This window comes from Exophiala aquamarina, assembly GCF_000709125.1.
Source record: "Exophiala aquamarina CBS 119918 chromosome Unknown aczIA-supercont1.11, whole genome shotgun sequence".
Taxonomy (NCBI): Eukaryota; Fungi; Ascomycota; class Eurotiomycetes; order Chaetothyriales; family Herpotrichiellaceae; genus Exophiala; species Exophiala aquamarina.
Window position 1 is genome coordinate 896,579 of NW_013550577.1, and position 16,754 is coordinate 913,332.

The following is a 16,754-nucleotide window of genomic DNA, read 5'->3' on the forward strand; positions in this document are numbered from 1 at the left end:
GCCCATCCAAAAAAGAGGTGTTACTGGCATTCGTACATAATTTCGGGCGAATTGGGTGTTCGACCCGAAGTAGTGTTGGGTGGAAGGTTGTCGTGATATGTCTCCATTGTCGTTCGTGGAAACGATTTTTTGAATTCGGTTTTCTTTGATGTCCCATCTCATGGTCGTGCATCCACCTTGTCTTGTCCCCACTCGGATTCATCGATAGCGCTTTTGAGGCAGCCGCTCCCGATGAACAGTGACGTCCGGGGTTAGCCCATAGACTTGTCTAGCAGTGGACATCGGTCTGAGCCTTTGAGTTCATCAACAGAGCAACAATCAATCCATACAGTCCCAAGACTTCGGCAAAAATGAGGATCAGAATCATTCCGACGAAGAGGCGGGGCTGCTGAGCGGTACCACGCACGCCAGCATCACCAACAATACCGATAGCGAAGCCAGCAGCAAGACCGGAGAGACCGACTGAGAGGCCAGCACCGAGTTGAATGAAGCTTGTGAAGAGTGCTTCTTTCTGGGACAGGTTGTCGGAGATCAAGACCGAAACGACCAGGCCGTAAATACCGATGATACCAGCCATAATGACGGGGACGATGTCTGGATTAAGATTAGTTTAATGTTTTCGAGCGAGAAGCAGTATAATCAAGCATACTCTTGACAATAAGATCAGGTCGAAGGACACCCATGGCAGAGATACCGACGCCGGACTTCGCAGTTCCATAGGCGGCACCAAAGCAGGTGAAGACAATGGCAGATGTGCAGCCCATGGCACCAAAGAAGGGCTACACAGTTATAAGTCAGTCTTCTTGTCTTGTTTGTAGCAACTCGAGAGGAGGTGCAGGGACAGTGAGGGCCCGTGTTATTGCAAGCTGAGGTCGTGATGCAGGAGAGCATACCGCGTAAACGGGACTACCGAGTTAAAGAGGTTAGATATTGGTCATTGATATGCGATCAGGTAGGGGAATGGGTGTCAAGGTCAGGCAAGCTTATCGAAGAACCGAACGCAGGTACAGCGTACGGTCCTCAGTAGGCGACATTGGGGGCAGGCTCACCAGAGATCTGAAGACATGTTTGGCTAGCTGAGAGCTTCGGTGATAATCACGATGATGGAATTGGCGGAGGATAGAAAGAGTGGCAGTGAATGGGATTGAAAAAAGGCGATGAGGAGTGAAAAGCTGGGGGACAGATTGATGATGCTGGGATGGCAAAGATGGATCGATGTCCCTGCGAATGTATAGCAACAGCAACTTGAGGCAAGCTTGCTTCCTCGGCCGAAAGTGGTAAAGCCTGCCTTGGCGTGGGTCTGATAAAAGAAACTCAGCCGAGAATCCGCCTAAACTTTTTGACCAGTCGCGATATCACGTGCTTATCCACCATAGCTGCTCCACGTGACCGTGCCGAACAAGGTAATTCTGCCTTCAAATCGCTGTTCAAAAATAATTTTTTCCCTTGCCAGTCACCCCTCCACCTGCTCTTCACTCACCACCACTTCTCAACTGCCAAAGCAAAGGGCGAGCCAACGCAAGGAACCCTTTGCTGTCAACTCTCAGTACTCTCTTTCTTTTCATTTCGTCAAAGATACCCCAGATACCCTTTTCTGCGACAGTTTGCGCCAATCGCTTGTAATATTACAACGTCGAAAAGCTATGGCCGACAATCCTTCTGCGGCATGGCCCGTAGCAGATTCAGCACTCACCACTAAGATCCTTGATCTCGTTCAGCAATCCTCTCACCAGCGCCTTCTCAAGAAGGGTGCGAACGAGGCAACAAAGACCCTCAACCGTGGAACCTCCGAGATAATCATCTTGGCGGCGGACACCAGCCCACTGGCCATTCTTCTGCATCTTCCTCTGTAAGGCCGGGCCACCTCTTTAAAATTTGAACTAAATACTGACTTTGCGCAGCCTCTGCGAAGACAAGAACGTGCCCTACGTTTATGTTCCCAGCAAGACCGCCCTGGGCCGTGCCTGCGGTGTCTCGCGCTCAGTGATTGCTGCCAGTATCACGACCAACGAATCCAGCGACTTGATGCCCCAGATCCGCGAGCTGAAGAACCGCGTTGAAAGATTGATGATTTAGGCAGATTCACCAGTTAATCAATGGTGGAATTGGGTCTTCGACAAGTTGAGATGTACCTAGTGAAAAGATGGACAGCCAGCAGACGCCATGAACCATGTATTCCGAGCTATTCATGTTTTCTCTAATTTCTCTCTCCCAAGTGCTGTCTGGGCTTCACCCAGATTGCGGTGAATAAAAGGCTACCAAGGGCTGTTCGGCATGTATACACTCTGGACCACCATATTTGTTGTACCGTGACATCATACGCAGACCTTTTCAAATCAATGATTCTATCACACCGCGCATCACATCCCGTCGTTATCTCACGAAATATCGACCGCCCCGCTGACTCCGAACGTGATAACCACTGCAAATATCTCGACTTTCAAGGATAGCGATTCGCAGACAATTCCGACCCGCTGGCGGGGTAGGGGACCTGCTGCTGAGCATCCTTTGGATATTCCTGAACGTTGATGTTTGTGCCGTTGGACATTGCGAAGTTTGCACCGTGACTGTTATTCTTACGGAACGCAGCCATAGCCACGAAAACCAGAGACACAACAAACATGACACTTTGTGATGGCCCTTCTGTCAGCAAGACAACAACACGTAAATTATAGAGGAATGGGAGGGGAAGCTTACAACTCGCCTGCGCCCAAGGCAGCAATGGTCCTTGTTAAATCGAGGGCGACAGTGAGGTCGTCGGCAAAGGAGCCGGTCGAACTGACATCGAGAAGGAGGCCGATCTTGGCCGAATGGTCTGCCAACAATGCGAATGTCACCAGCCACCAGAGAGTGCTCAGTGCATCTAGCACAAAGAGCAAAATGACCGGTTTGGCATTAGGCGAGAAACGCGGGAACAAGAACACCGCCAATGGCAGGTACACAGCTGTCCAAGCGAACTGAGTTGTTTGACAGCATTCGCGTTAGCCTGCTTTTACCCTGCTGATGACATACAGAGCAAGAACACTTACAGCGAACCAGCAGAATCCAAAGCCCGGGAAGGGAGTGACCTGTGCTCGCAAGACATTGTTAGCGTTCACTCAACACGAATCAACACCTCTACCGGCTGAGCTTCCATGCTTTTCCATCATCCGCCCTCATGTAGATTGGACTCACCAGGTAAGTAGGATCAGCGCCACCAAGGTATTTCGCCGCCGCGACCGCAGACAGAATCAAGATCAGCAATGCCAGAGCACCTTGCGCAATGCGAAGAAAGATCAGCCAAGCAGGCAGGCCGAGGTCCGAACGCTGTTGTGCCATTTTGAAGAGTTGATGATATAGTTCTTCAGCGTCGACGCGGGCGAGTGCTTGGAAAATGAATATGCTCTACGGAAGGAAGATGGGGGACCGTACTATACAGAAGGAAAAAGAGATCGATGGAAAATCAAGGCAGATAGAGAGAACAAAGGTATACCCTCAACACTCAGCCTCAGGGGAGCGGGGGCGTCATTCAAGTCATTCTTTATGCATGTACCAGGTAGAACCTCCTGGATATAGAGACATTTCCCTACACGCCATTCCTAGCCTCTGAATCCAGCCATCGGCCCAAAGCCCTAAGAAGTAGGACTGATCATTTCGGTTCCAATTCCGACTCATGAGACTCACTTTTCCTGGTGGCGAACCCTTCCAATACGTCGTTCAGATACGAGCCGAAGAAATTGCATATCGAGACATGCGCCTCAGTTGAATACCTTGGCCCCTGTGGGGAGTGGCCACCATCTATTTGCAAAGACAAAGGATCAACCACTTAGTGATCCGATCGCCAGAACCTCGTAGGCAGACAGTTAGAATGGCTGCATTACAGCGGGTAGACGGCAGTCTTGATCGCACATTTGCCCAGAGTCAATTGACCCGCGTTCCACGGTTCGTGTGAGAAGAGGCGAGATTCTCCACGAGCGTGACATGGGTTCAGCCTTGTCGCTACGTCTTTCGAAACCCTGGGCGGCACTCCTCAAGCCACAAGCGCCTACAAGGCAGCTTTGCTTCACGGCACACAATCATCTTAGGCATACGAAGTGCCTGGCCTGTGTGGAACTTCAGAAAATCTTGTTCAAGGGGGAGCAGCGTGAGTCTATGTACCTCTTGAAAATCTTGTGCTAAAATCTCTCCTCTGAATCCAACAGCCATTTCTACTCTTCGGCGACCCGCAACAGGTAATCCAGTACTATGCTATGAGTGTATTATGGCCTGGAGCCTCGCGGCCGGCTCACTGCAGCCGATAATTTCAAGCACCCCTCAAGATAAAACAGGATTCAGCGCCACAAAAGGCGGGGCGCCGGAGCAATTCTCAGAAATAGATTGAGATCGACAGACAAGCCGGAAACTCGGCCATTCGTGCGGACACGATATATTTATCACAGTGTAACCCGGCAGGTTGGACCAAGCCTCGAGCACGAATTTAAGATTGTATTCGAGCATGTCAGTCCACCGCATGATGTTTGTGCGTCATGATGTTCAGGGGGAGAAGGGGGGCCAAATCACCACAGCCAATGGAACGTGCCAGTGGTTGATAAGTCTGCACGGAGCTTCCCCTTTTTTTCTCTCGTATATGTGCAGAGTCACAAACCAGCACACTTACGATGCCGGTTGAAAAGAGCCCAGGCCTGAGTGTTGCCGACAGAACCCGTCCCCATTGGTAATGCCAAGTGTTTCACGCTCTGGTATCAGGCTCGATCGCTTCTTGTTGATTGGAGCAGATATGATTGACGCTCAGGAATGCTTGAAGGGACCGAGTGCGGAGTAAACCTTCATCCTTCCTGCGTGGAAAAGCAGCACTCTATCAATGATTTCGCACTGAAGCATAGCAGAAAGGACTCCGAAGCCGTAGTTGGTCGAGCTTGCCTGCAAGCAAGGCCAGAGCTCAGTATGCGGCTGAATATTTGGAAGTATATCATTCTTGAGCAGGGAAGTCCTGCAAGGTCTAGATCACCAATTCGACCGTTGGATGATATGCTACTCCCTATTTTATGTCAACAAGATTTAAATGCCCAGGCGCTTTGCTTCAGATTTGATCAAATTTGGGATCTCGTCCAGTAAACTCGCGCCAGACGGTTGCCATTTCAATTGCCCTTGGGCTCGGGATGATGTCAAGATTGCATTGGTGCCCCAGATGGCAGCAGCATGGTTACTCATTTTATTGGCCTCCGCCACAGTGATTATCAACGGTATAGCAGTTGAAAGTGACTTACCAATTGCCCATTTTGGGGAAAGTAAATACCATTTTTGTTCCAGACTGAATTGCTTCCCTCGAGGGCAGCGTCAAGGAGCGCAACAGTCAGGTGGCCCAGGTCATATATGTGGACGTTGCTCCAGATATTCAAGCCCTTACCGAGCTGAAAGCCCTTTTTCCTCTCGAGCGTCAAGCGTGCGATCTCAGGCGCCTGACTACTCCACTGCTTTACTGGGCCATGTTCCTTTCTCGACGTCCCGAGTATCATTGTACGACTTGTCTGACGCCTTTCCATAGCGACTCTCCTCGATCTCTGCTGCCGCGACCATTGTAGCTCCTGAAATTTGTATCCAGTAGCCTGGGTGCTTTCTAGACTTGTCACTTCATCCCTCAAGAATCGCATTTCCGCTCGGTAAGTGATTGGTGCTAGCGAGATCTGCAATTGTCAATGGAAACCCGGTCAGAGCAGCACCCGGGCAACATACGAAACACAATATCGGCATTTCTAGCCTCCTTGCGAAAATACCAGTGCTGTCGAGATCACCTTCAATTATGCGAATGCCTGGATAGGCTTCTTTTAACTTAGAAGCCTTGGTAGCATCACGATTCAAGCATGATATCTTGACATACGATCGTGAAGTTGCAATTTGATGGAGGATTTCTTCACCAACATACCCGGTAGCACCCTGTTCTTGCCACATCAGGACGGATGACAATAGGATAAGGAGTGTACTTAGAACCTACATTAGTATGTTTCTCATGATGCAATTGTTTTCCGATGGGAGCTGGCTGTCAAGAAATGTTCAATTATGTGGAAGCTCTTCTGACATTAAATTAACTCGAGGTTTCATCTGGGCGCGCATCCTGTTGTTGCGTCTTGTAGCACTTTGTTAGTTGGCTTTCCAAGACGATTTGGGAGCGTCTTTCCAGGGATGATTACAAAACTAACTTCTAGAACCCATGCTTGATCGAACCACGATTAGAAATGGTTCCACATGGAGGCAATTCCTTGCTTTCCCGTTTCGAATCTTGGGTGCTTTGGAAACGATCCTATTGAGATCCCCCCCCCCCCCCTAGCTGTTGGTGTCCTAAGCGGGATCCTTGTTGCCTCCCCAAAAGAGGCCTCGTATGAGCCATGCACTTGGAGGTTGTGCATCATGCCGCAGACGCCATGTCAAGTGTGATCAAATTAGACCAACATGCCTGAATTGCCCGGCTGTCTCCCTGGTTTGCGAAGGGTATTCAACAGAACTAAGATGGATGGCTGAGGAGCAAGCGACGCAGCCGGTTAGGAAGCCCCTTTTAAATGGTATTTATTATTGCGAGTTGATATTGGCCCTACTAAATCTCTGCAGAGGAATCCATGGTCTCCATGAGTACGTCCATGGCTACGATAATATCTAGGGATACTCTCGAAGTCTCTCTGTCGAGACTTGACGCACGCGTAAAGGATGCCGATAGTGCAGAAACTCAAGACACCACGGTAGGACCCTTTGGGATCATTGATTTTCGGCCCTCTGGAACTTTGGCACCTGCAGCCGTGCCATCTGACCAGTACCAGGTTGGACCCAAGAAACCAAACGCTATCTTCGAAGATGATTTTAATGCTAGTCCCTTGACCGAGGGACTACTAAGTAATCCAAATGATTTCTTAGATTGGACAGACCTTTTGGCCCTCGACCACGAAAATGATGTTTTCCTTTCGGAGACTGCGTTTCCCAGCGAACTTCTGAATGCAGACTCGCAAATTACAGACAACGGATTAGCTCTGAGAGCAGGTGGCGTACAGGGCGTACAGATCCCTGACCCAGGCCCAGTTGATCGGATGTCACCGTCTCCGCCAGGGTCGATTGGCCTGACATCTCCCACAATTCAGAAGCTGCTACGATACTTTAGAGACCAGGTCATCCCTAAGTTCTCAGCAATTCCAGACAGCGATAAATCTCCGTGGAAATCCTGAACGCGTCTGCCGCAGTGCAAACACTGGCTGAAATGACATACCTGGTACTCCTGACGTAAAGCATGCCAATATGGCCAATATGTATGCTCTCCTTGCGATATCGGCACACGGCCTTGCTTGTGCCCCAGATGACTCATCAGAGACCCTCGAATACTGGCGGCAACTTAGCACTCAGACAAGTACGCAAGCAAAAGATCGCGATGCTGCATTCATAGACATCCATCACATCGTCGACGTAGACTCGGAGAATCCATGGATTCACATTCCGAACTCGTCGATAGAAGAAAATGACAAGCGCTGCATTCAAGGCCCGAATCATGCAGTCAATAGGCTTCTACTGAGATTGGGGCCCCTCACTTATCCTTTCGGACTGAAGAGAGTTCGATTTGCTTGGAGAGGTAGATGCGAATGAGCAAACCATGTTCTCCAGATGTTCTTTCCTTCTCTCCACGGACTCCATTGTGTTGATGTTTTTTTGATATTCCACTGAACTCAATGTTATCGATAATATTGGCGAGCCGTGTGGTTTGTGAGACCAGTGTCAGCCAGGTTTCTGGAACGCCGTATATTTGAAGATATAAGGATTCTGTATCTTCGCGGGGGTCCTTAAGATTCAAGCGCTGCAGGATTTCGATGTTGCACTTGCATTCCGAAATCAAGCTGGACCAGGTACTGTTTGGCCAGCATTCATGGCTGGCTGTGAGGCTCTCACTGAAGCCCGCAGAGACAGGTTGAAGCAATGGATCGAGAAAGGCTTCGCAACTTCTGGATTTTTTGCACTCAAGGTTGCTCGGAAACCATGGTTGATGTATGGACCACACGTGATGCTGTAGCAGCCAATAAGAAATCTCCGAGTACATTTGTCTGGGAGAGATCGGGCAATGAGTATTACTTGGATGGACGTATCAAGAGACAGGGGTCTGTGGCTTATGCTCGGGTGAATGTGCGTTCAGGCAGCCGGTGAACGGTCTGTCCGTTCCAGCGTTAACGAGGCAATCATTTGGTCTGTTGATTGGGTCGGTTACGGTCGTCTTCACTATCTATTGCTATGATCATATGCTCAAATATTTCATCTAAGAAGCTCAGCTTTCACTGGGGCTCCCTCAGAAACTGGTCTATGCCCACCCAGTTACCATAAATCATCACCGTATTGTCTCCATATCACCTATTTCTCGGTGATTTGCAAGCCCGCGTCAACGAGAAGCCTTCTCATCTCGGTCCTAGGTTGTCCCTGCAAGAGTGAGAACGGTTTTCTCACCCCTCCGGTTCTGAAGCCTTGCAACTCCATGGCAGTCTTCACTGCAGAGGGATAGTTGTGCTGTTCAAGAAAGTAACCACTTGGAAAGATTTTCTCTCAATTTTTACGTCTGAGTTCTAGATCTTTTTTCAGGCTTCAATCGGCAGATTAGAAGTGGTCGAGACCGCGGACAGAAGCTCTCGAAGTTGTTCATACTTGGGAGCATTGTAGAAAGGGGGTACGACCATCAAAGCTGATGCCCCGGACTATGTAGCGTGGATAGAGAGGTCTAGAACTTCTTGTGTGTTTGTGCTCCCAACACCTACAACAACAGGACACAGAATGATGTTGGAAGTCATATTTCTACTGCACGTTCGAACATCGAAGATCTCCGCTTCTACCAATGACATGTCAACCTGTTCCTACGGATTCGGGTACTCAGAAGACAACAGCACTTACTTGGCATTTGTGTTTCCTGCATCTCTACACAGCGTGTAAATTTTCCGCTATCCCAAAGTTTTGTAGGTATACCTCGCACAAGACTCGGAATAACCTGACTATTAAGATATGCCAATTAAAAGTCACCTTCGCGCCACTATCCCCCAAATCAGGTAACGCGCGTTGGTTAGATTTTTCCGCATTCAGATTACTGTTCCGACGGGGCGCTTATCGTCTTTTGAGTAGACGAAATGATGGCTGTCTACATACAGCGGCTAGAAACAATTGAGCAGATTAAGATATGCAACGTCACCTTTCGTTCCGAAGCAAAGCTATCGGAGGTGATTCCCAAGTCGGCATGTTTTCTTGCCGGCCTGTCCAAAGACTAGTTCCCTGCACAAACAGATAAAATTGACAACCTGAACGTCACCTGGGTGCCTTATTCACCGAGGAGCCTTTGACTTCTACCCAGCGAGAGAAATTAACATTCGGAACAGAAAACATCAGAGAGCCTCCAAGATATTGATATGGCAAACCGAGCACCGAACCTTGATCCCCTGGTGCATTCAATATCAGATCTCGAGAAATATGAGAGCGAGGCTCTTCCGTCCGCACATCGAGGTAAGCCGGACCTCGTTTCTCCGTGTGTTACTATGAATAACTGGGCAGACCATTGCAATCAGGACGCCATGGATCTAGTGACATATGTCTGCTTCATCCAAGCCATGAAAATCAGGCAATGAAGCTAATAACGACCGCAAGGCTTCGTGATAATGTCGCTGCGTATGACCGCTACAAGATTCGGCCACGTGTATTGCGAGATGTATCCAAATAAGACACATCAACCACGCTATTTGGGCAAAGAGTAAGTCTTCGTCGTACCGAGTTCCACCCATTTCGGGTTTCTCATTTCATTCGGTAGGTTGACTTAGTTTCGTTACAGATAACGTTTCCGCTAGGGCTCAGTCCTTTAGTGATGCAAAAGTTGGCACATACAGACGGAGAACTTGGGACCTCTAGAGTAGTAGCTTCTCTGGGAGTTGCAATGTGTCTCTCGTCATACACGAATACCCTACTAGAGGATGTGATTGAGGTTGGCAACAACAATCCATATATAATCCAGATATGTGTCTTGGGGGATCGAAATATCACTGCACAGTTACTGAGAAGGGCTGAAGCTACGCCATATTCTCAATTTCTTTTCTAGGATAGCATCCTTGGAATTTTCCAGAGGCGGGGGCACTGGTAACGATTATGGTAGTTTCTGCAGAGGCCCTGAGATATCTTGATCGTCGACGGCATTGTGATCTCGAACCATGGAGGACGTCAACTTGATGGAGCACCTTCGACGCTTGACGCTCTTCGGGAATGCTCTCCTGTAGCTCGCAGCCGCATTCAAATCGCTGTAGATGGCGGCATTCAGCGTGGTTCGGATGTTTTCAAGGCTCTTGCCCTTGGTGCTCAGAACTGCTTCATCTGCCGCATCGCAATATGGAGCCTCGCGTATAATGGGCAAGCCGCTGTTGAGTTGGCATTGATGATACTCTTATCGGAATTTTAGGTCATAATGGCACTCGCGGGCTGTAGAGTCGGACTGTTAATGAGATCAGCGACAGGCATACTGCTGTTCTACGAAATGACGGACTCTTGTGTAAATTGTGATTAGAGTTAGGGACGAATACGAGTACTACAACATTCTGAATCATTATGATTGTTGCCGTCGAGATTGTATGCACTGTAACAATGCAAAACGTGTAGAGATTGCAGGATTAGATGAGACTGCGCGTTCAGATGTAAGCAAGTCTCTGATCCGATATTGCTCTGTAGAACTAAGAGACATAGACTTATACGCTGAACAAAGAGTAGTGGGACCCTTGAAGTGCTTAGCTCCAAAAGTAGAAGCTCGTCTTCATTGAAACCGTATGAGTTCCTCTCAGGCCTTGCTGCTCGGCATGTAAAAGCTGGTTGGGATACAACTTTGTTAGTGTCCGAACTATTAGTCCACTTGAGACGCTTCAATCAACCAATAAGAATTTGTTTCCTATCTCTTTTCAGACATCTACGAGAGAAGTCCCCCACGGAAAGGGGAAAGACTTTCTGGCCCGTTCACATCTAGACCATGGACATAGTCTACGACACATTACCGAACCGATTTCAACATCGAACAGAACTTGTTCTAGGAGAACGCGATCAACATTTAGGCCACCGTCCCACTGGGTATAGACTGTATAACGGAGTCCTTCGTTCCCAAGCAGGAAATTTGCTCTCACATTCTCTCCACAACTGCATAGGCACGTTCCTCCCATTTCGCAGCCATGCAGGCTCCACCACAAGAAAGCATCGACTACAAGATGGAGAAAGACATGGATCTGTGCATTAAGGCGGTTGATACCGTGCAGTCCAACATCGAGGCGCATTCCGAACCATTGGAGCATACATCCACTAAACAGGGCCTGAAATCTCGACATGCCCAGATGATTGCTCTCGGTGGAACGATTGGGACAGGTCTATTTGTTGGTTCAGGTCAAGGGGCTCCACAAGGGCGGGCCATTATTCTTGATTGTTGCCTACTCGTTGATGACAGTCATGGTCTTCGGCATTGTCACGGCAACGACAGAGATGAGCTCTTTTCTTCCAGTCCCCGGGTCTTCCGTCGCATACTAGAGAAAGCGGTATTTGTCCAGCAGTATGGGCTTTGCGCTTGGGTGGTTGTACTGGTACATCTTCTCCATAACTGTGCCAGCTGAGATCACTGCCGGAACGTTGGTTGTCCAGTACTGGAGCCCGCCAGTCCACAACGCAGTGTGGGATTATGATCGTGATGGTTGTTATTGTCGCCTTGAACACTCTTCCTGTTCTCTTCTATGGCGAACCGGAATTCCGCTTCGCTTCCATCATGGTCTTTGGTATCCTCGGCTTGCTCATCATGGCTTTTATCTTCGTCCTTGGTGGAGGAGCAAACCATCAAAGACTAGGGTTCCACTACTGGAACAATCCAGCCTCCATCCATGACGAATTGGTCACTGGAGCATCAGGGAAGCTTTGTGCCTTCCTTGGAACCACCATCTTCTCCATGTATGCGTTTCCTTTTGCCCCTGAACTGCTTGTTGTCACTGAAGGGGAGATGGAATCTCCACGACGAAACCTTCCAGTAGCCGGAAAGCCGTACTTCCGCCGTTTGGTCATTTTCTACGTCTTGGGTGTCGTGGCCATCAGTGTGATTGTACCTAGCGACGATCCCAAGCTCCTTAATGGTGGTGCTGGCGCAGTATCTTTACTACGGGCTGTTGCTATCAAGAACGCTGGTATCTCTGGCTTTGACTCCGTTGTCAATGCTATCATCCTCACATCATCGCCCGGCAACTCGTGTCTTTATATGGCCGGCCGAGCTCTGTACTCAATGGCAGCCGCTGGATCAGCCCAAAAAGTCTTCATGAGATGTAACAATCAGGAATATCTTATTATGCAGTGGCTGCCGGTGCCTCTGTCAGTCTGCTATCATATCTCGACTCGTCGAGCACTGAAGCGACAGTCTTCATCCGGGTTGTGAATTTGATCAACACAGGTGGATTCAAGTCATGGGTGGCCGCCTGCGTTATCTACCTGAGGTTTAGGAAAGCCACCTCACCGCTCAAAATTCCAGCTGTACATGGCGTACACTTCGGGAACGTTCTTCCTCCTGTTGCTCATCCTGAACGGTTTCAATGTCTTCGTTCATGGCTACCGGAATGTCTCAAGCTTCTTGATTTCCTAGATCGGGATTCCAATCTTCTTGGTGTACCTTTTCGGCCACAAGTTCCTTCGCGCAAGGAACGAACCGTGGATGATCCCTTACGACAAAGTCGACCTGTATTCTGGTCTGGGGGAGATCATTGCAAACGAACTGCCGCCACGGCCACGTGAGAAGTGGTATCAGAAATGGAGAGCTGTCTTGAGTGATAGATTGTAATATGATATAGGAGTTTCCAAGACCACGAACTGTATTGAAGATTCACCTTTCCAAAACATCAAGTGCTACCTACCTAGGTACTTAGGTCGATACGACATATAAGAGACTGATTAGTACATAAAAGGTACTGGTAGGCTGTCCTCGCAGGCCGCATGATATTTTGACATTGTTACTGTTGCCAGAAGTATAATCACTGAGAATAGTAAAGGCATTGGGTCGTTGGTTTCAACTTGAACAAATCGATTGTGCTGCTTAAGCTGTAAGAATAGTATGAAGATACACAGGTTGGAGTGACAAGCTAATTGAGTCGCAAGGCTGTTGGAGTATGTCCAACAGTGTCAAACCATGCCGGCGCCTAAGACCCTGCCAACCTGGACATGCTGATGTTACAAACGGGCGACAGGATCTGTGTTTTGGGAGATCAGAAATTGGTACCTTCATGGCGCACGGCCGCAAATTCTAACCTGACTTTTTCTCAATCAGGCTGAGGATCTCTTTCTCGAGGCTCTCTGGTTTGGTGGTGCTGGCGTAGCGTTGCACAACCTTGCCATCGCGATCGATGAGGAATTTCTCGAAGTTCCACTTGATGCGCTTCAAGCCCAGCAGTCCTGGCTTCTCGGACTTCATCCACTCGAAAACAGGCTCGGCTTCTTTGCCATTCACATTTGTCTTGCCAAGCACAGGGAATGTGACACCGTAGTTCAACTGACAAAACTGTTGGATTTGGTCATTGGAGCCAGGATCCTGACCCCCGAATTGGTTGCAGGGAAAACCAATGATGACAAAATCGTCAGGGTGCTTGGACGACACTTCCTTCCACAGCTTCTCAAGTCCGGCAAACTGTGGCGTAAAGCCACATTTCGAGGCAGTGTTAACAGCCAACACGACCTTCCCTTTGTGTTGAGATAGAGGATATTCCTGATCTCCTTTATCCTTTGGTGTAAACTCGAAGAATGATGTTGCAGAAGCCATTTGGGGGGCTGGTTTGGATTCGGTGGCGAAGGAGCGGGAAAGACAGAGTTTTGCGGTGGACTGATATTGAGATGGAGTAATGGAAGAGTAATGAAGGAAAGGCCTGGTTTTAGAGGGAGCTGTGATGTTAAAGGCCACCTGACGCACCACTCGGTAGCCTTGCATAAATGTCGGGAGCTACGGCCGGTGGATGCGAAAGCTAAATTGTGCAATTGGATCTAGTGGAAGGACAGAGTATCTGATGCAGGTCGGAAACAGGGAGAATTTGGAATGTTTTCTCAACATCCGAGGCTCGTGATAGTGACGCCATGCTGCGACGAGCGCGGTGGGCAGCAAAACGACGGCGATCCGGATCGCACATGCTGCAGTACTCGTATGTCAACCCCGCCTCCCTCGCCCATCCCCTGTTGCGCCATTTTTCGGCTTCGGAAAAGTATTTATCCGAGTACGGAGAATCTTCCAGCATGTTACGCAGGGGTTGCCGCAGAGTCACATATTAACTCACGTGATTTTAGATAAGATAAGATGGAAGGCGTCGCCCAAGCGACACTCCCCTTCCGCCTTGTCCTGTACACGATGGTCAGACACTCTCCGACTGGCTATTTGATCATGTACAGCATGTTCTTCTTGGCGAGCAGACATGCTCCTCCCGAAATGATAACAGAATCCGAGCCATCCAACGCCACCTGCTTAGATTGGATCGGAAAGGCTGTCTCTGAACTCTCGGTCAAATCCTAAATGCTGAAACCTTGCCGCTGATTTGATCATAAGCTCAGCTTTGACCCCGTCAAGGCGATGCGGGGTTATGGGGTTGGCAGGTTGGCAGGTTAGCAGGTGTTCGGTCGCCTGATGCGAGACAGCGCACGCCCGTGTCGGCACGGTTAACACAACTCGCTGTATCCGTCATTGCGGGCGCTGGAAGGTGCATTCCAGGCATCATTTGGCGACGGTGACAGTGAGTATATGAGACTGCGGATGGAAGGCATTTGAAAAGATCCTCTTTTCTTCACTGCCAGCATCTAAGGCGTTCCCCCTTTACCCAAAACAGTCATCTACCAATATATGCAATCCCTAAACCGTCGACTGCCCAAACTAGTATATCCCCAAAGGACCCTTTCGTTACTCAGCTGTCAACGGCTTACCTACCCCGCTACTAGTCATACACTCGATACTGCGCGTTGCAACACTGCGCATTCGCTTAAGCAGCCATAGGTGGTACATGAATTGAAGATCATTAGTTGCATAAGCATCTCTCATCAAAAGCCACTCACCTCCACATTGCAATAGCTTGAACGGAGGCGCCTACAGGCCGATATTACCTAAGCTTTGACGACCACCGAACTATCAGCTCCTCCACCTCAGCCTTCCTTAAGTCGGACATCTCCACAAACGTTCAGCGGGCCAGGAAGCAGAAAAGCAAGAAACGCAGATCAGCCAGCAGTCAAGCCCAAAGCCAGTGCTTAATCCACAATCCAAAATGTCAGGTGCATTTGCCACGCCCCACTCCCTCACAGGAGGAGCGGGCTACAAGGCGAACCAGTCGTACGACGAGTTCCTGCGACGGCATTCGGGATTCTACCGACGACACAGCGCAGCATCGAACCAGATGGAGGGCGACCGGCGCGCCTCGCTGGCTGCGGACGAGAATGCCCAAGCTGCACAGACGGCGGCCGACAACGTGCGTCGCGGGTCCATCACTGGTGCTGGCGGGGGTTCCGCGACTGCCAACACCAGGAAGGGCAGTGTCGCCGTTGCCAGCGACGTCACCCGCAAGGATAGCATCTTCGGCCTCGAAGCCACCGCCGGCACGCGCATGAGCGAGAACAGAAGGCCAAGCACCTCCCTTGCCAGTGACTTGCTTCACAAGATCAAGGGAGATAAGTAGGTACCCAGATTTCAATGCGATCGACTCGCAACGAATGTGAGGAGACGGAGCAAAGTGTCGTGGGACAGGTGCTCAGGAGCATTCTTGATACCTATTTACTTTGTAATGTGGCCAGTTATTTTTCCGCCAGTAACTAATTCAGTATGTGATACCGACCCCTAATAATATTTCCTTCATTCAAGTTGAGAAGAGTAGACGTGACTATTTCCTCTGCGCTTCAATTTTCTGCTGCTCCCTCCAACTTGCACCCCATGAACATAGCAAGGCCATGCCGGCCGAGACGACGCATAGGGAATCAACATCCTTCCTCTGCTGCACTCCGTGTTCACAAGAGGTAAGCCTCGCTCGAAATGACGATCTCCAACTTGCCAGCCAGGAACAGAACGCCGGCTCAGCTATCGCCTATACATACATATATACAGATGCACGTAGATTAATCATACCACTTATCCACCAGGGATCCATATAAAAACAGGGCCCACACAGCATTTGCGGAATCCCAAGTCGAGAATGAACAAGAGAAAGATAGCCAAAGCGCAAGAAAACGCCGCTCCAGCTGGATCCGCGCTGGTCCCGACATTCAGGACTCCTTCCGTGCAAGATCCACCATCATGGGCAGGACCAAGACTACAACCAGGGGGGTAAGCAGGTGGGCGGGCGGGCTTTTGGGCGGCTGTTGGGCGTCTGCTGGGCGGTAAAAGCAAGACAACGCAACCTGGCTGTTGCAGAAGTCACAGCGTAATGGCCTTTTGGTCTGGTGCAAAGAAGGACTTTCTAGAACAAGGAGAATTCAAGATCTTTGTCAGCTCGAGCCGTCGAATTACCTAAGTAGTCTGATGCAGGTTGAGAGTCAGCATTCGAATCAGCACTACTCAGCCTTGGAAAAGGGTAGACTGCGATCAAGTGGATGGGTCTCTGTCGCCCATTCTGGTATATAGTATCAAGAATCTCGAAACCTCGCCAGGGTCTGCGTGAGCTGCAGGGTCTTCTGTACATGGAAGGTCTGGAATTTTGGTGCGTGCAAGGTGGAATGTGCCTACATGGAGATGAAGCAGAGGAGCGCAAAAGCAATACGAAGCCCGAAAG

The 16,754-nt window shown here is 49.5% G+C and overlaps 9 protein-coding genes across 9 annotated transcripts; 5 read left to right on the forward strand and 4 right to left on the reverse strand.

The window, feature by feature from the left end:
* Positions 1–268: 268 nt before the first annotated feature.
* On the reverse strand, positions 269–764 carry A1O9_09950 (V-type proton ATPase proteolipid subunit; the record flags this gene model as incomplete). The annotated part of the gene is made up of 2 exons (XM_013401291.1): positions 269–594; positions 650–764. 2 exons carry the CDS (start codon positions 762–764, stop codon positions 269–271), a joined length of 441 nt encoding a protein of 146 aa, XP_013256745.1.
* Positions 765–1,643: 879 nt separating this feature from the next.
* On the forward strand, positions 1,644–2,076 carry A1O9_09951 (ribonucleoprotein-associated protein; the record flags this gene model as incomplete). The annotated part of the gene is made up of 2 exons (XM_013401292.1): positions 1,644–1,849; positions 1,902–2,076. 2 exons carry the CDS (start codon positions 1,644–1,646, stop codon positions 2,074–2,076), a joined length of 381 nt encoding a protein of 126 aa, XP_013256746.1.
* Positions 2,077–2,693: 617 nt separating this feature from the next.
* On the reverse strand, positions 2,694–3,318 carry A1O9_09952 (uncharacterized protein; the record flags this gene model as incomplete). Its single annotated transcript, XM_013401293.1, has 3 exons — positions 2,694–2,957; positions 3,030–3,068; positions 3,175–3,318. The coding sequence occupies 3 exons, from the start codon at positions 3,316–3,318 to the stop codon at positions 2,694–2,696; spliced, it is 447 nt and encodes a 148-aa protein (XP_013256747.1).
* A 1,725-nt stretch (positions 3,319–5,043) lies between these two features.
* A1O9_09953 (uncharacterized protein) lies at positions 5,044–5,943 on the reverse strand. Its single transcript, XM_013401294.1, has 2 exons — positions 5,713–5,943; positions 5,044–5,663 (listed from the first exon to the last, which is right to left on the reverse strand). The coding sequence occupies exons 1-2, from the start codon at positions 5,926–5,928 to the stop codon at positions 5,217–5,219; spliced, it is 663 nt and encodes a 220-aa protein (XP_013256748.1). The 5' UTR covers positions 5,929–5,943; the 3' UTR covers positions 5,044–5,216.
* A 668-nt stretch (positions 5,944–6,611) lies between these two features.
* On the forward strand, positions 6,612–7,187 carry A1O9_09954 (uncharacterized protein; the record flags this gene model as incomplete). Its single annotated transcript, XM_013401295.1, has 1 exon — positions 6,612–7,187. The coding sequence occupies one exon, from the start codon at positions 6,612–6,614 to the stop codon at positions 7,185–7,187; it is 576 nt and encodes a 191-aa protein (XP_013256749.1).
* Positions 7,188–7,257: 70 nt separating this feature from the next.
* Positions 7,258–8,020, forward strand: A1O9_09955 (uncharacterized protein; the record flags this gene model as incomplete). The annotated part of the gene is made up of 2 exons (XM_013401296.1): positions 7,258–7,585; positions 7,770–8,020. The coding sequence occupies 2 exons, from the start codon at positions 7,258–7,260 to the stop codon at positions 8,018–8,020; spliced, it is 579 nt and encodes a 192-aa protein (XP_013256750.1).
* A 3,157-nt stretch (positions 8,021–11,177) lies between these two features.
* On the forward strand, positions 11,178–12,412 carry A1O9_09956 (AAT family amino acid transporter; the record flags this gene model as incomplete). Its single annotated transcript, XM_013401297.1, has 2 exons — positions 11,178–11,375; positions 11,654–12,412. 2 exons carry the CDS (start codon positions 11,178–11,180, stop codon positions 12,410–12,412), a joined length of 957 nt encoding a protein of 318 aa, XP_013256751.1.
* Positions 12,413–13,270: 858 nt separating this feature from the next.
* On the reverse strand, positions 13,271–13,783 carry A1O9_09957 (glutathione peroxidase; the record flags this gene model as incomplete). The annotated part of the gene is made up of 1 exon (XM_013401298.1): positions 13,271–13,783. One exon carries the CDS (start codon positions 13,781–13,783, stop codon positions 13,271–13,273), a length of 513 nt encoding a protein of 170 aa, XP_013256752.1.
* Positions 13,784–15,278: 1,495 nt separating this feature from the next.
* Positions 15,279–15,668, forward strand: A1O9_09958 (uncharacterized protein; the record flags this gene model as incomplete). The annotated part of the gene is made up of 1 exon (XM_013401299.1): positions 15,279–15,668. The coding sequence occupies exon 1, from the start codon at positions 15,390–15,392 to the stop codon at positions 15,666–15,668; it is 279 nt and encodes a 92-aa protein (XP_013256753.1). The 5' UTR covers positions 15,279–15,389.
* Positions 15,669–16,754: the final 1,086 nt, after the last annotated feature.